Below are 15,906 nucleotides of genomic sequence, written 5' to 3'. Positions count from 1 at the left end.
GTGCCGGACTTCACCTCATTGCTTTTTCTAAAATGGGAGTTGGGGGACATCTGCACCAGGCTGGGACACCCTCCCGGCCTGTCCCAGAAGGAGGGGCCACATCACTACACCCTGTTACCCACTGAGGAGCAAACAGCTTTATTGGGAGACCTGTGGGGGCTCACTGGCTTGCCCTGCCCAGTCTGGCCCCTGGCACCTTCCCCACCAGCAGGGGCTGGGTCCGGTTAGTGCCTGGCAGCAGAGGGTCCGAGGAGGCCTTCCTCTGGCAGGTGCAGGCACGCTGCGCTGCTGTCGGGCTGCTGGTCTGCCTCAGGCGAACTTCACCAGGCGGCCCAGCGTCTCTGCAGACTTCTCCCGGACCCCGGGTGCTGGGTCCCGCAGCAGGAGCTGCAGTGCTGAGACGGAGAGAGAGGCGGCTGTGTGCACGCCCTGCGCCTGCTCCTGGGGCCGCCCACAGCCTTCCTAACGGAGCTCTGCTGGAAGGACTTGGGAGCCAACGGAAAGATAGTTTTTCCTTTTTTAGTGTTTTTTAAGCTCTTTTGGAACAGTTAGGAAGTTTCCGTGAATTACTAGAGACGATGAGGTCACCAGTGACAGGGAAAAAAATCTTGAAATCCAGGAAAATCACTTAGTCCCCACAGATGCCCACAGGGTCACTGGGCCCCAGCAGAGCTGGGCAGGTTGGGGGGTGGGGGGCTCAGGCTGTGGGGGCACACACCTGCAATCAGTTGCTCCAGGTCCACCTGCGGCTGCTGCTCGGGCTCTGCATGCAGCACCAGGAACCCTGCAGCAGGTGGGGTTAGGTGTGTGGCAAGAGTGGAGGTGGGCCCCAGGGTCCGGGGACTAAGGAGGTCAGCCAGCGCTCACCTGTGAGCATGGGGGCTGCAGCGCGGACCTCTTCCAAGGTGCTCTTAAAATAGAACAGGTTGGTGCTCACCAGGCGGCCCAGCAGATCAGGGAAGTGATGCATCTGCAGAGGCAGGCAAGGCAGTAAGGGTGGACAGCCTCGCCTGGGCAGGGCCTCCCCCCGCGTGCCCATCTCACCAGGTGCTTGCAGGTTGAGTTGAGGAACTCCCCGAAGTGCAGGCTGCGTCCCTCCTGCAGGTGCTTGTGGAAGGTGGCTGCCAGCTCCTCGCACTCCAGGTTGGGGACGCACATGCACAGGGCAAACCTGCAGGCCTACAGGGAGCCACGCTGAGCCCCATGCCCGGCCCAGGCCCCACCCCTCCCCCACCGGCTACTCACACTGGCCACAGGGGCTTGAGGGTCCTGCAGGTGTAGCAGCAGAGGCACCAGCCCACCCACAACCTGCTCCAGGAAGACTTCTTCACAGTCCCCATGGCAGGCCTTGTTGAGGTGCCCAAAGAGGCGGATGGATGCTTCTCGGAACTCCACCTTCTCCTGGCGGAGGTGTTGCCCTGTCACCGTACAGTGCTCCTCCCCCTGGCCCTCCTGCAGCCTGTAGCTATGGGTCCCTGTCAGGTGCCATCCTTCCTGTCCCATGTAGTGGGTGGGTGTGGGAAGAGAACTCAGGTTGCCACAGAAAAACTCCTTGTTAGGGGCTTGGGGGAGACAGTACCTGTTGGGGCCTAAGTGACAGGTGGAAGTATGGCTCAGGGGACCCATGGGGAAGTGGCAGGGACTGGCCAGGGGCCATGAACACTGGCTTCAGTACCCAACCCCACCGTGGCTGGCCTACACTGTCGAAGAAGGGCCGGATCCGGATCACTGTGTGCAGCAGCACCAGGCGCAGGTCCCAGGGTGCCACCAGGTCCAGCAGTCGAGCCAGGCCCATCATGGCCTCCAGGGCCACCAGGCCATGCGGGTCATCCCTGTCGTCCAGCCCACTGATCATGGCTGTCAGGAGCTGAGGGCCATGGGCCCGCACCTGGAAACCCTGCATTCAGTCTTTGCTCTGCTCCTGGCCCCTGCAGGCACTGTCCCCCAGCCCCAAGCAGCTGCACACAGCCACCACCCTTGTCCACTTCCACCTGGATCTCCACAACCTACCCATGGCCTGCTGGACCCACCTTGTCCGGGGAGCCAGAGGCCACATTGGCCAGGCCACGCAGCACCAGTCTCCGCACACTGGTACTTGAGTCCTTCTGTCGAGCTGCCAGGTTGTCCAGCAAGGACTCCAGAAGCATCAGGTCATTGACCACATTGCTACTGAGCAGCTAGGGGCAAAGGCACCGTGACCACCTGCTGCCTCCTACCAGAATACCACAGCAGAACCGGGGGGGGGGGGGGGGGGGGGGTCCAGACAGGCTGGGGATCCCCTTCGTCCCTCAGGTCTGCACTGACAACTGACATTGCAGGCCTGGCCAAAGTGTTAACTTCTACGGTCACTGAGGAGGACCAAGGCAGCGGCCACCAAGGGCCTGAGGAGCTCTTGTCTGCCAGTCTATGGGCTGGGCCCACCACGGGCAATGCCAGGAAGAGTGAGCGGGCTCCACAGGGGCTGGGGAGGCAGCACCGCCTGTGGGCTCCTATTCAGTTATGAGACAGAGATGGTGTCTCCCTAATGCCCAGCAGGAAGTCGTGACCACCCCCACCTGCCTCAGGGTCCTACCTCAGCCAGGAAGGCGGTGGAGGTGACTCGCTGGATCTCGTACAGGCTGTTCTGTGTGCACACAAGCGCCTTCACCACTAGGGGGAGCCGGGGCCCTGCACACCGGGCCATGGCACTGGGGAGGGAAGCCCCCAGAGGCTGAAGCAGCCTGCCTGGAGCCCACAGGCCCCGTCCAGTCCACTCACGTGCACCTAAGGGCGCTTTCACCCCTCACCCCGCATAACCAGAACTCTTGGCAGCCCTGCCCAAGCCTTCAGAGACACCCCCTCCCACAGCCTCCTCTTCTGGCTCACAGATGCCCCTCCTAGGCAGCTCCAGGGGTCCTGCGCCCGCAGATGTCTCCTGAACAGAACTCAGCCTGCTTACCTGGCCAGCCGGGTGACCCCCTCCTCGTGCCCTGCTGAGGTCCTGAGCAGCTCCCAGCCCCCTTCCAACTGCATACACTGTGCCACATCCTGGCTGCCACCTCGGAGTAGCAGGGCCTGGAGCGCGTCCACTGCAGAGCTGTGGGGGTGTGAAGCTCAGCTGCCCAGTGGGCCCCGCCTGGAGCACAGGGGCTCTGTGTGTCTTTTCCCACTGGGGGCGCGCGCACGCACACACACACACACACACACGACGGAATTCCAGGGCTGCCCCTGCCTGCCAGTCCACCCTTTAGGGAGCAGGCTGCTAGGACTGCAGGGAGGTCCTTGGGTGCCCAGCATGACTGATGCAGGGCCTGAGACAAAGACCACCATCTCTTGGCCTAGTGGGGAGCTTCGGATCAGCCACAGCCACTGGTGGGTGCAGGCAGAGCCACCTGGCCACACCAGCCTTTCTGGATTCCTCAGCCATAACTGCAGCAGGGACATCGGAAGAGGCCACATCTGGCTTCCAGCCACTCCCAAGCACCTTTGCTGTGATGTGCCAAGCCACTGTTGGGCCATGAGAGTAGTGGCCCCAGGTCTGGACCTGCACACAGCCAGTTCTTGCCCCTCAAAAGCCTTGTGTAATCCTGTCTCCAGGGCCTTCCATAGGGATGGCAGGCTGGGCCTCTGCCCCACTCCCAGGGATTAAGCAAGGCCACCAGGTGAGGGAGCAAAAAACGGCCCCAGTGCTGGAGCAGTGGGCAGAGAATCATCCGGTGCTGGGGGTCACAGGCAGGGGGCTGGGCCAGATCTCTGGCTCTCCAGTTTCTTGCAGAAGACCTGAGGCTCACAGGCCAGCAGCTAACAGGAAATGAGACCGAGACCACAATCCCCAGGGCCTTGCTCCAATAAGCCCTCTGCAGGTAGCTCTGGCATCCTCACTAAGGCCTGTGGTCTCGCCCAGACCAGTCCACCCCCGGCAGAGGTCTGGTTCCCACGCCACTGCCTTCCTCTGCTCACTGGCCACTCAGGTTAGGCCCTACAATGGCTTGTACACAAGTCAGAGGTACACATCTGACTCCATGAGGCATCATCCCCATGAGCTCTTGCCCTGCGGGCAGACACTCAAAGGGCAGTGTGAGGAACCCACCATGGGTGACACCATAGCCATGTGACAGCCTGTCCACTACAGTGGTTGCCTCTTGCCAAGTGCTGGGCCTGAAGAGCCTTCTGTTTGCCCTGATAGGCTGTGATTGTGTTGGGGGCTATGGTGTGCTGGGGTGTGGGGAGCAGTGGGTTCAGGTGTCCAGCGGGTGGGCAGGGGCACTGCTGAGGCTTCAGGGCAGGCCTTGCCAGCCCAGGCATGTGGGACCCCCTCAGCCCCTGGGGGCAAGGACCCTGGGTGGGGCTGGAGAACCACAACCTAGAAACCCAGGCAGAGGCTCCAGGAGGAAGCAGATGCTTGGGACTTCCTCCCAGCCCAGCCACCTCCCTGGGGACATCCTGAAGTGGTTCACTGCTGGCCACCAGCTGGACCAGTGCCTTGTGTGCTCGGGGTGGGGAGGGGGTGCTTGAGTGGGCACCCAGGAGTCCTCGGTTCTAAGGAAGGTCTGGTCTTTGGGCTTGGGGGTCCTGGGACCTGGATGTGGAGCAGCCTGCACCAACCACAGGCCGAGAGCTACACCAGCTGCTGCAGCTAATGCAGAGCACCCCACCTCCGTCCACACGGGACAGGGCCAGCAGTGGGCCACAAGGGAGCCAGGAGCAGGGTGCTAGGCCAAGTGCCGGAGGGAGACAGCTGGCTCCTGCTCAAGGAACCTCGTTTGTGAGCTGATGGCCTGTCAGCCAGGCTTTGCAAATGTCTGGGGCCCAGGGCTCCCGGGGACACTCACAGGCGGAGCTGAGTCCAGCATGCCAGGCCCGGGATTGGCCGGGCCAGCAGCTGCTCCTTCCCATTCAGTTTCCACTGGGTCTTCAGAGAGCCAAGCCAGCCCTGGCACCCACCCCTGCTGGGTTTACAAGTGGGTCCTGAGGCTGAGCAGCCCCTGGAGGTGGTGGTGGGTGACTTGAGGCTACCCCTCCATGTATCCCTGGCAGAGGTACCCACCCAAACCTGGACACCTGGGTGGGCTGGAGGCAGGGCAGTCAGGGTGGGGGCATGGCAACCCAGGGCTCGCCAAAAAGTCCAGGCTCATGGTCCAGGGGTCACGTGGCACTGCCAGGCTGCCTCATGGAGCGTCTTCTTCCATTGCTCAGACTGTTGGTAACCCTGAGTGTCCCCACGCCAGCCCAGAAATGACCCCAAGGACCAGGACCAGCAAGCCCGAAAGAGAGACACGTGCTGCTAGATCTTGAGGACAGCGCAGCCCAGCCTCGAGTCCGCTGGCTGGTTCTGCCTCACCCGCCCCTGGTCACCCGCCCTCAGACTCAGGGCTCACTCCACAGAGATGGCAGAGCCCAACCCCTGACAGCCCAGGGGCTGGGCAGGAGCGCTGCACAAAGCTCAGGGCAGCCTGGCGACTCCTGCTCAGCACCCCGGCACACCCCGAGGCTGCTCTGCTAGGGCAGCTTCCTTCCATGCAGGCTCCAGGCCATGCCCAGAGACCCCCCCACCGCCCCACTGAGAGAGTAACATCCTGGACCACAGGCAGCTCCCTGCGAAGTCCCTGGCAGCCACCCATAGTCAGCACTGCTGCACAGGCTTGCAGTACCCCTGTCCCCACCCAGTGCCGACCCCAGTCCTGTCTGCACAGGTGAGACGAGACCAGGGGACTGTAGACAGGGGGGCCTTCACCCCCAGCACAAAACGTGTCTGGGCACCACAACGACGGCCCGACCCTGCACCGATGGGCAGTGCCAGCCCTGGGTGCAGACTCTCCTGGGCCCTCCCCTCAGGGCCAGGCAGCAGGCACACTACCCTCCCTGCCTCCAAAGCACACAGCATACGGCCCTTACCTGCAGGGCTCCAGGCTCCTGGCCGGGGCTGTGCCAGTGTTCCTCCTTTCCTTGACCTGCAGGTTCCGGGGCAGCTGAACACCCACAGTGCAGCTGACACGCAGCAGCAGCGCCACCAACAGCTGGGGGTAGAGCTCTAGCACCGCAGTCCCCGAGGCGGGAGCAGACAGGACCTCGTACAGTGCACAGGTGGCCTGGGGAGAGGCCCCAGCAGGGTTGCAACCCATAGGACACAGCAACCTCTGCTCTCTGACCCCAGGACCCCACAAACCTCCGCCCCTTGGCATGCACCCACGTGCATGGGTTCTACAGAGGAAGGCAGGAGGAATCCCGGGGCCGCCGCACGGATGGTCCTGGGCAGCGCGGCTCCCAGGACAGGAGGCATGGTGGCCCTGGGAGGGGCCTTGGGTCACCCATTCTCGATTCTTTAGGAAGAGGAAGGAATTCCCACAGCTGCTTTACTGCTTAAAATGTGGCCAGGCTGGGTTATTTTTTTCACAGGATGAAACAAAGTGACATGGGCTCCCTTGGGGGCCAACACCTGCCAGGCTTTACGAGCCTGGGCCGGCGCCTGCAGCCCTGGAGCCCCCATGCAGCTGCCAGGTGCCTGCCTCCCTGTGGGGTGGGGAGCTTGGTGCCCTTGGAGCTCCCACTCACCACCAGGGGCAGCAGCGTGGCCACCCGGTGCGGGCTGCTGCCCAGCAGAAAGGCCCGGCTCTCTTTGAAGGGGACGTCCCTGCTCATCTTCTCCAGGAGCAGTTCCAGGACCTGCGTGGTGAGGCTGGGCTGCACGGCCAGGGCCCGCCACAGGGCACAGGTGTGGCTGGAGAGGCGAGAGGAGTGTCACCATGAACCACAGGCACTGGCACCCAGGCTGGGCCTCTGCCCAGCAGCACTAAAGCCCCCAGCTCCCCGGTGCTCAGATACAGTAGCCTCAGCTCCAGCTAGATGGCAAGCAGCATCCTGACCTGAGATGTGAACTCCCCCTTCCTCGACCTCAGAGGTCTGTAAACAGGGGCAGTGAGAGGCTGGCAGAGGGCTCCAGGCCTGCACCCAGGGCCCGAGGCAGGAGGGTGCAGGCACTGCTGGGGCGCCGCCAGAAACAGCAGCCTCTCAAGGAGGCAGGGTCCAGGAGCAGCTCATGGTCACAGAGGACCAGGACACGGGGGTGAGGCAGCACAGGAGATCACCTGGATGCCATGGGTAGCAGAAAGAGGCCCGTGCATTCACAGATACAGGTGTTTGGACTCAGAAGAATCAGGTTTGTGATCAGAGAAATCACTATAAAGTTCAAAATGTCTAATGGGAACTAGAAACTCTAAAGATATAGCAAAGTTGAAAGAAAACCAAAGAATCAGCCTGGGAGGCTGATGCAGAAGGGTGGCAAATCTGAGGCCAGCCTCAGCAACTCAGTAAGACTCTGTCTCAAAAAGTAAAAAGGGAGGCTGGGGCTGGGGCTCAGCGGTAGAGCGCTTGCCAAGCACGTGCGAGGCGCTGAGTTCGATCCTCAGCACCACATAAAAATAAATGAATAAAATAAAGGTATTGTGTTAAACCACAACTAAAAAAAATTAAAAGGGCTGGGGATGGAGCTTGGTGGTAGAGAGCCCCTCGGTACAATCCCCAGTATCAAAAATAAACAATCTGTAGGAAGATAAGGAAGGCCAAAGACACCTTCAAGTAAACATAAGTGGATTCGTCACTAAAGGATTCTTGCCAAAGAAATGCTAGAAGTCACACTTGAGGTGAGGCAAGTGGTGGGGACCCCAGAGCCAGGAGCAACAGGCTGCGGGGTGCACGGACCCGCCCACAGCACAGGCAAGTCCCCGGGCAGCTCAGCTCAGAGAAGCCAGGCCCAGCTGGACCAGGGGTCCTGGGCTGTGCCAGGGCTGTACACAGTGGGCCAGCCAGGAGGTGCCAGGGCGTGGGGGAGGCCCGGAGGCCCTGAGCCCTCCCAGGCAGGCACTGAAACTGGAATCTCCTTGTGACCTTCTCTGACCTTTACAGACGGGAAGCCCACTCCTGGCACGCAGGGTGCACACCCAGCTGATGGCCAGCCCGGCAGCTTGCTGACCACCCACAGCCACCCCACCTGTACCCTGCAGGAGATACGCAGGTATTAAAGATTGTTGTCCCTAAAAGCTCCACACTACAAACAACCCAAGATGTCCACCACCTGGAATCAGGAAAGTGAGCTGCACAAGACACAGCCCTGAAGAACAAGCTGCCCCCAGCACCCCCAGCCACACATGGTGCAAAGAAGCCAGGGGCGTCCGTTCTGTCCCACCCATTTCCAGGAATCTCAGGTCGCGCAATCAGCCAGCAGCGAGGAGGCACTCGGATGTCAGGAGGACGTGTCTGAGCAGTGCTTGGGGCCCTGGAAGGCTAGGTGCTGTCTCTGCCCCCGGCGGGGGGTGCTATGGTCTGCAAGCATGGAGTAGCCACAGAAGGGACCAGGACACATGTGCCCTCTGCACATATTTACACCCCCACAGAAAAAGAAATAAGGAATGCAAAAAGAGCAAGCCCAGTGGTAAATATGTAGTGAAGTTCAACTAAATGAAGACTGCACAAGAGAGTGACTTGAGAGGCTGAGGCAGGAGGATCACAAGTTGGAGGCCAGCAAAACCCCGACTCAAAATAAAACGTGAGAAGTGCTGGGGGAAAGCTTGGTGGTGGAGTGCTTACCTGCACTCAACCCCAGCACCCCCCCCACACACACACACGAGAAGAGCAATGCCACGCCGTCTGAAAAGCTGGGCACACAGGTAGGCTGGGGGCTGGGGAGCAGGCCCTGAGCCACACAGGACACTGTGCTCAAAGTAACAGTGTCCCCTGTCGAACTGTGGGATGGGAACAGCAGAGGTGAGGAGACCCTGCTGGTGGGGTTCTCACAACAGGCTGGCGAGGGGCAGGCGCCAGGGCACACCCGCCCTGCCAGGGGCAGATCACAGCTCCGGGCCACCTTCAAGGCACTTGTCAGAAACAGCTGTGACTCAGGGTGACATGGAAAGGAGGGACACAGGCACGATACCCTTGGCCCAGGGCTGTCCCTGTCAGCACCGCAGCCAGGACCAGGCACGGCAGCTCACGGGTGCGCCCCGGGTGCAGTGGCCCCAGAGGGCGGGCAGTGGTGGGTCCCAGAGGCAGGGCCAGCGAGCCCTCGAGAAGCTCAGGGTGCCTGCGGTCAGGAGCCGGGAGGAGAGTTTGGGGAATGTCCTGTGAGGACACAAGTCCCTCAGCTTCTGGAGGGACCCAAAGTGAGCATGGCCATGGGGGGCTATTCCCAGGGATGATGGGTGCCCTGCAGAAGACCAGCCCCGGGAGGCCCGGACGGGGACGGCCTGCGGACCAGCCTCTAGCAGCCATGGCAGTCAGAGCCGGCGGGCAGCCCCGGGGCCACAGAGGAGGCCAGGACCGGCCCGGTGGGGAGCTTGATGGAGCCCTAGCAGCCAGGCGGACCTGGGAAGGGCCTCAGCCAGATCCTGAGCAGCTGTGAGGGACAGCCCCAGTGCCCAGAGGCAGGCCTGTCTTAGAGCACTCCCGTCCCCACGGCCCGGAACTGAGGACCCACTCAAACGCTGGGCACACAGGTCGGCTGGGGGCTGGGGAGCAGGCCCTGAGCCACACTGGAAGGACCTCCCATGCTGGTCGACAAAGCTCCACCTAAGGGCCTGCCGGCACTGGGTACCTGTCGAAGGGCAGGGGGCTGCCCAGCAGGCTGGACACTACAGCCGCACAGTGCTGGGAGGCCAGCAGGTACAGGCCGTGCTGGGCGGCCGGCAGGATATGCTCTCCCTGGGTCTCCTGCAGCTTGGAACGCAGCACACTCACGATCTCCGGCACCTGCAGAGGGGACAGGACAGGAGGGAGACGTGGAGGTCAGGCCACAGACCAGGACAGATGAGGGCACACCCAGGTCAGGTCCATGCCACAAGGACAGCCTGGCTGTGGGAGACAGCTCCTGGAAACCAGAGCGTCCAGCTGCTGGCCCAGGCCCAGGCCCAGCTCCTGTGGTCCCAGTAGATGGAGAGCGGATTCCACGGGGAGAGCAGCTGAGCTGGGCTCAGTGACAGCACTTGCCCATGAGGCCTGGGTCCACCCCAGCACCAGGAGCAGGACAGAGGAAGGGAGACGGCAGAGGGACTGACAAGGCGCGGAGGGCAGGTGCGGGCCAGGAGGCACAGCGGACGCTGCTGGGCCCCTCAGACCCACAGACTTCTGGAGGCCCAACTCTTGTGACTCCGACCGCTCCCCTGGGCGGCGCGCTGGGGGCCGGGGAAGACAGGAGAGGACGACGGCACCTCAGAAAGGAGGGGTGGGACCTGGACACAGCCACCAGGGTCTGCAGGGTCCTGCTGCGGCCCAGAGCAGTGAGCAGTGGGGAACACGGACAGGTGGGTCCCCAGGCTCAGGAGTGCTGGCCGGCAAGTCTCTGCTCCAGCCTCTGCAGTGACCGTGCCCCACCGCCAAGGTCGAGCCCCTGGAAAGCACACAGCAGGCCAGCGGCACACTGTCCAGGCTGGGTCACCTCCCAGCTGCGGCAGAGGGACTCACCAAATGGCCTGAGCAGCTGGAGAGGAAGAAGGGTCTGCCCTGGCCAACAAGGACACTCAGAGGTGTTGGGGGAAGCCCACAGGCCGGGTGCTGCCCACTCCCGAGGCCCGGGAGGCCCAGTCACTGCCTGGCCCCAGCTTGGGTGGCAGCTCCCTGGCATCTGAACTGCTGGGCCCTTCTCCTCTGGCCGCACCTGTGCCTGACAGGTGGCTGCCACAGCTCGGTGGACTCTGGCTGGCCCAAGAGTCCCACCTGGAACAGCATGTGGGCTCTTGACTGTGTGCCTCCTGTGCTCTGCCACTGGGCACCTCTGGCCCCTGGAGGAGGCGCAGAGCTGCCAGCAGGGCTCGTCCACACTCGGTGAGGCCGTGCAGGGCTGTGGCAAGCTGTGGAGGCTGGTGTGGAGGCTGGGGATGGCTGGCCTCCACACTCACTGTCCCGCTCACAGCCCCAGGACGCCTCACACACCCAGGTCCTGCATAGACCCTGCCCCCTGAGTGAGGGCTACAGCCCACTGCCCGGTGGAGGCTGTACCCCAACCTTCCAGGCTCTTTTGGGCTCGTGGATCTTCACCAGCCTGGCGGAGGGTCCTCCCCTCGCCGTGCACCCCTGCAGAGCACCCTCACCTCTCTGCCCACCTCCACGGAGAGCTTCGTGGAGACACAGTCCAGGAGCCACTCGAGAACACTGCCCACAGCAGAGTCCCACTCTCTCCCCAGCCCCCAGCCCCCAGCCTCCCTCTGTCTCTGTGGTCGCCGGTCCCGAACGTTCCAGGTCAACGGAGCTGCACGGCACGTGGCCTGTGTCTGACTTCCTTCACGTGGGGCTGTTTCCAAGGTCCAGCTACTGTCCATTTGTTCACTGACATGGACATTTAGGTGCTGCCGCCATGAACATTTCTGCACAAGGTTCTGAGTGAACCCGTCTTCATTCTCCTGGGGATGCGTGCACCTGGGAGTGGGCACGTACTACCTTTGTGTCGGGCTTCCTTCCTTCTTTTTCTCACATTGTTAGCACTGGGAATTGAACTCAGGTGCTTCACACTGAGCTACATCCTCAGTCCTTTAAATTTCTTTTTTTTTTTTTTTTTTTTTTTTAATTTTGAGACAAGGTTTCATTAAGTTGCTGAGGCTGGCCTGGAACTTGCAATCCTCCTGCCTCAGCCTCTCAAAGTCACTGGCTCACAGGCGTGGCCACCGTGCCCGGCTGTCCATGTCTGACTTTCTGAGCACCTCCCAGACAGTCCAATCAGCAGCACCTGCCCTCCCAGGGGTCAGCTTTAACTGGGATCTCCTCTTTTCTCATGTTCCCTGCGCGCCCAGTGCACACTCCCAGCCCACAGCAGGCCGGGCTCCCAGAGCGCAGCACGGCCGAGCTGGCCCCAGTGGCCTTCCCAGCCCTGCTCCTCTGACCCAGGGGGCTCTACCAGTGAGCACATCCTCAGCCCTTGGTATTCATTATTTTGAGACAGGGTCTCACTAAGTTGCTGAGGCTGACCTGGAACTTGCTATCCTTCCTACCTTAGCCTCCTGAGTCACTGAGATCACAGCGTGTGCCAAGGTGCCCAGACAGTCTCGGTTTCTACGAGGTCCCCCTGTTAGGGTATCGCATGGCAGGGAAGAAAACAGAGGGTCACCGAAGCACTAGAGGCCCACGGTGCCAGAGCCCAGCTGCAGGAGCGACTGCGGCCGAGGCGCAGACCAACCAGGCGCTAAGGCTGGGTCAGCAGCACTGGCCCTGACGGGGCCCTGACCACCACCTGGTCAGGTCCATGGAAGGACCTGCCTCTGTCCAGAACAGAAGGACCCAAGGCTAAAGAAAGCCCCTAGAGGACAAGGCAGGTCAAGGCTTCTGGACAGAAGCCCTTTCTTGCAGGTGACAACAAGAGCACAGGCCGCAGAACCAGCAGGAGCTGGAGGACGTCCCCAGCAAGACGGTGACCCACAGCACGAGCCCTGCGCCTGCAGGTCCTGCGCCTGGAATGGAACCTCTCAACCCAGGAAAGCCCGGCCAGAGAGCGTGCGGGGGCTCAAGTCAGCCTTCTCCCGAGATGACGGGCAAATGGCCGAAAACCACGCGGGACCCTTGGCCTCAGTCACCGTCATAGGAACGCAAATTCAGACCTCACGTCCTTCAGGGGCCACTACAAAAAGGACAAACAGAAGCTGACGAGCACTGATGCCCACACAGCAGGCTCGGGCACCGCTGACGAGAACGTGGACGTGACGGCCACGTGCAGAACAGCAGGGAGGCCCCTCAGGACGTCACACAGGCCACCCCAAGACCCAGGAACCCCACTCTGGGAATCCCCCCAGAAGGACCAAGGGTGGGGCCTGCAGAGGCGCCCACGCAGCACACTCGCTGCCGTCCCCCATGACAAGCAGGAGGACCAACCAGTGCCCACCGCTGGACAATGGGTGACAGAATCAGGCACCTGTGGCACTGGACCAGCCACAGGCCCAGCAGCCTTGACCTCCAGCTGGTCCTTCCCCCTCCAGACCAGCAGCGGTGGACCTCCGAGCCTCAGCTGCACCCCTCCGACACCGGGCCCACTCACCTTCTCCAGCAGCGCGGAGCCCCGCTCCTTCAGCAGGCAGTTGATCATGACCGTGGCTGCACGGGAGCAGTTCTTGTCGGGGTCTCCCAGACCCTCAAACATGGTCAGCAGGAGGCTGATGAGCTGGTCTGGCGGAAGGCGCTTGGCAATGATCTAGAAAGGGTGATGCGGAACCAAGAGGCGAGGCCCCTCCAGACACCACTCACTCAGGGAGGCCCCAGGGGATTGGCAAGTCCCTCCTCCTGCGCAGTGGCCCCTGAGCCCCTGCAAGGACCTGGCTCCCCTGCAGCTCAGCAGCCGACAGGAGTCCCTTTCCTCCTCCTGTGGGCACGAGGTGGCCAGAGGTCAAGGCGAGGAGAGCAGGGGAGGGTCAAGAGGCAGCAAGAGCTGCCTGAGCCAAACCACCGGCTCCCACCACCCTGCCTGGCCCCCGCTGCGTCTCTGTTCCCCTCAGAAAGGGTGCAGGTGACCACGTCCTTCCTTTTTCCTTTGTCAGACTCAGACCCATGAGGGTCCTCCCAGGGAAAACGGGAATGCAGCAACATGGGGCTGCAGAGGGGCAACCTTCTTCATCCCCTGGAGCCCGGCTGGGCCTCTGAATAGCCACCAGGAAAGCTAGGGGCAGGAAGGGACAGGATAGCTCAGGCTAGTCACAGGGCCCAGGGAGTACAGGAGATGGGGGCGAAGGGGACACCCCCCACAGAGCCACGTGCAGGCTGCTGAGGGATGAAGGCCTGGGACAGGTAGACAAAGGACCTCGGCCCCTGCACAGGCCAGATGCCAAAGGCAGCCCTCCGCTGTCCAGAGAGGCCATCGGGCTTCTGCTCGGGAGCCTACAGTGCAGGAGGCCTGGCTGTGAGGCTCCCTGCCCCAGGCCCAGCCTCACCACACGGAACACCACTCTGCACGGCCGATGGTGCCTCAGGAGGGAGGCGCTGGGGCACGGGAGGTGTGGGCCCGAGATTGGGCCAGACAAATTGTCTGAAGGCAACATGCCCCACCCTCGTCCCCTGCTCTGCGCTGGAGCACAGCCTGGAGACGCCAGGCAGCCCCAGCCCTCCTCCTCGGGCACATGCTTCGCAGGTACCTGGGCTACGCTGTGGCAGGTGTGGAAGAGGGTGGCAGGGTCAGGGTGCACCAGGCCGTCCTTGAGGCCGAGAAGCCGCTCGGCCACATCATCGCGGTAGTCTCGGGAGAACCCTGAGGGGCCAGAGGGGCCAGGCTGAGGTCCTCTGGGACGAGTAGCCTGAACTCCAGGCTAAGCAGGCGGGGAAGGTCGAGGGACAGCAAACCGTACGTAGGTGATGGAAAGGCATCGGACTGCCTGGCCCAGGACTGCCCGCTCCCACTGCCCGCCTGCCTGGCCGACAGCCACCTCCCCTGCCTGCCGAGCTCACCCTCGTGGCCCAGCTGCAGGTAGAGCAGGGTGTAGACGCAGTCCACGGCCTGCTGGCGGGTGGCGGGGCACAGGTCGGCACACCGTGGGGAGAAGAGGCCAACGAGGAGGCCCAGGTTGTGGAAGGGCACCAGAGCCTGGGGGGAGATGGTAGGCCAGGGAAGGCAGGTACAGTCCCCACCGCTGGCACCCAGAATGGGCCTCCCTGTGGTGGCATGGCCCCACACCCAGCACAGGGGACCTGCTCGGCTCCACTAACCACCTGGGCCACCCAGCACCCCGAGCACAGCAGTTGCTGGGGAAGCAGAAGGGTGGTCAGGGGATCAGGGGGAGGCCCCTGCGTGGGCAGCAGAGGGGGAGGAGGCACAGGACTCTGGTGACTCAGCCACATCCTTGGGAAGTCCCTCCTCTGGAAGACCAACGCCCTGGGACAGAGCAGGCCCCCGGCCGGCTCTCATTGGTCTGGTCGCTCCTCCACGCTGACCCTCGGCCCTTCTCCACTTCCCAGGGCCTGGCCCCATCAGCTGCCCCTCCCCCGGGCTCTCACAAGCCCCCGGATCCCGCTGCTCTTGCACCCCAAGAGTCGCTGCTGCTGAGAATGCAGGGCTTCCGGAAGGCAAGACGGGGCTGTGGGCCTGGGGCCGCACATTCTCAACAGGGACGAGATGAAGTCAGGCAATGACAAAGCAAGCGGGAAAAGCCCGTCTGACTGGCGGCCCGGGCACAGACCCCAGGGTCACTCCTGGCCAGGACTGTTCCCAGCAAAAGGACGAGACACGAGCCGGGGCACCGAGGGGGAAGGCCAGGGAGCCTGCAGGGTGCTCCGTGGATGAGGGCCACATGCAGGGGCTCCCAAGCCAAGGAACCTACAAGGGGTGGGGCAGGCGAAGCTGCGGAGTGGCCGTGCCCTCCCCTGCCCACAGGGGCCGTGCCCTCCCCTGCCCACAGGGGCCTGCACTCACGCTGACGTGCAGGTGCTGCCGGAAGTGCCGCAGCAGGCGGGTGCTCAAGCCCAAGGCCCGTGCCCGCTCGTGGCCCTTTGGGGACTTGATCCACGGGCTCAGGTGCTGAGGAAGAAGGGACTTCACCTAGGTGCCAGCTTGGGGACCGCCCAGAAGAGCAGAAGCCTGTGTCCTGAGTGCCGGCTCGGAACCCTGCGGAGTCAGCCCTGCCCACCCCTGCAGCTCCCGTCCCAGGGCACAGCAGCTCAGCCCTCCCCACCCCTGCAGCTCCCGTCCCGGGGCGCAGCAGCTCAGCCCTCCCCACCCCTGCAGCTCCCGTCCCAGGGCACAGCAGCTAGCCCTCCCCACCCCTGCAGCTCCCGTCCGGGGCGCAGCAGCTAGCCCTCCCCACCCCTGCAGCTCCCGTCCCGGGGCGCAGCAGCTAGTCCTCCCCACCCCTGCAGCTCCCGTCCCAGGGCACAGCAGCTCAGCCCTCCCCACCCCTGCAGCTCCCGTCCCAGGGCACAGCAGCTAGCCCTCCCCACCCCTGCAGCTCCCGTCCCGGGGCGCAGCAGCTCAGC

At 63.0% G+C, this 15,906-nt stretch overlaps 1 protein-coding gene across 5 annotated transcripts in view; it reads right to left on the bottom strand.

Annotated features, from left to right (window-relative positions):
• Nucleotides 1-114: 114 nt before the first annotated feature.
• Mroh1 (maestro heat like repeat family member 1) overlaps nt 115-15,906 on the bottom strand; it is a 73,393-nt gene continuing 57,601 nt past the window's right edge. For 3 of the 5 annotated variants that reach the window (XM_076836096.2, XM_076836097.2, XM_076836101.2), the window contains 16 exons: nt 15,347-15,451; nt 14,386-14,521; nt 14,076-14,188; nt 12,989-13,141; nt 9,566-9,720; nt 6,532-6,697; nt 5,875-6,068; nt 2,939-3,076; nt 2,573-2,687; nt 2,031-2,177; nt 1,700-1,888; nt 1,246-1,494; nt 1,045-1,179; nt 868-970; nt 719-784; nt 115-395 (listed from right to left, as the gene is read on the bottom strand). In XM_076836096.2, coding sequence (XP_076692211.2) covers nt 310-395; nt 719-784; nt 868-970; nt 1,045-1,179; nt 1,246-1,494; nt 1,700-1,888; nt 2,031-2,177; nt 2,573-2,687; nt 2,939-3,076; nt 5,875-6,068; nt 6,532-6,697; nt 9,566-9,720; nt 12,989-13,141; nt 14,076-14,188; nt 14,386-14,521; nt 15,347-15,451 — 2,250 coding nt within the window. In that variant the 3' untranslated portion in view covers nt 115-309. The remainder of the gene's footprint in view (nt 396-718; nt 785-867; nt 971-1,044; nt 1,180-1,245; nt 1,495-1,699; nt 1,889-2,030; nt 2,178-2,572; nt 2,688-2,938; nt 3,077-5,874; nt 6,069-6,531; nt 6,698-9,565; nt 9,721-12,988; nt 13,142-14,075; nt 14,189-14,385; nt 14,522-15,346; nt 15,452-15,906) is intronic. The other 2 variants (XM_076836098.2, XM_076836100.2) reach the window with 1 other exon arrangement.

The sequence above is a fragment of the Callospermophilus lateralis genome, chromosome 16, assembly GCF_048772815.1.
Source record: "Callospermophilus lateralis isolate mCalLat2 chromosome 16, mCalLat2.hap1, whole genome shotgun sequence".
NCBI lineage: Eukaryota > Metazoa > Chordata > Mammalia > Rodentia > Sciuridae > Callospermophilus > Callospermophilus lateralis.
Note: the sequence above shows the minus strand (reverse complement) of the source record. Positions and strands in the feature narration are given on the sequence as shown.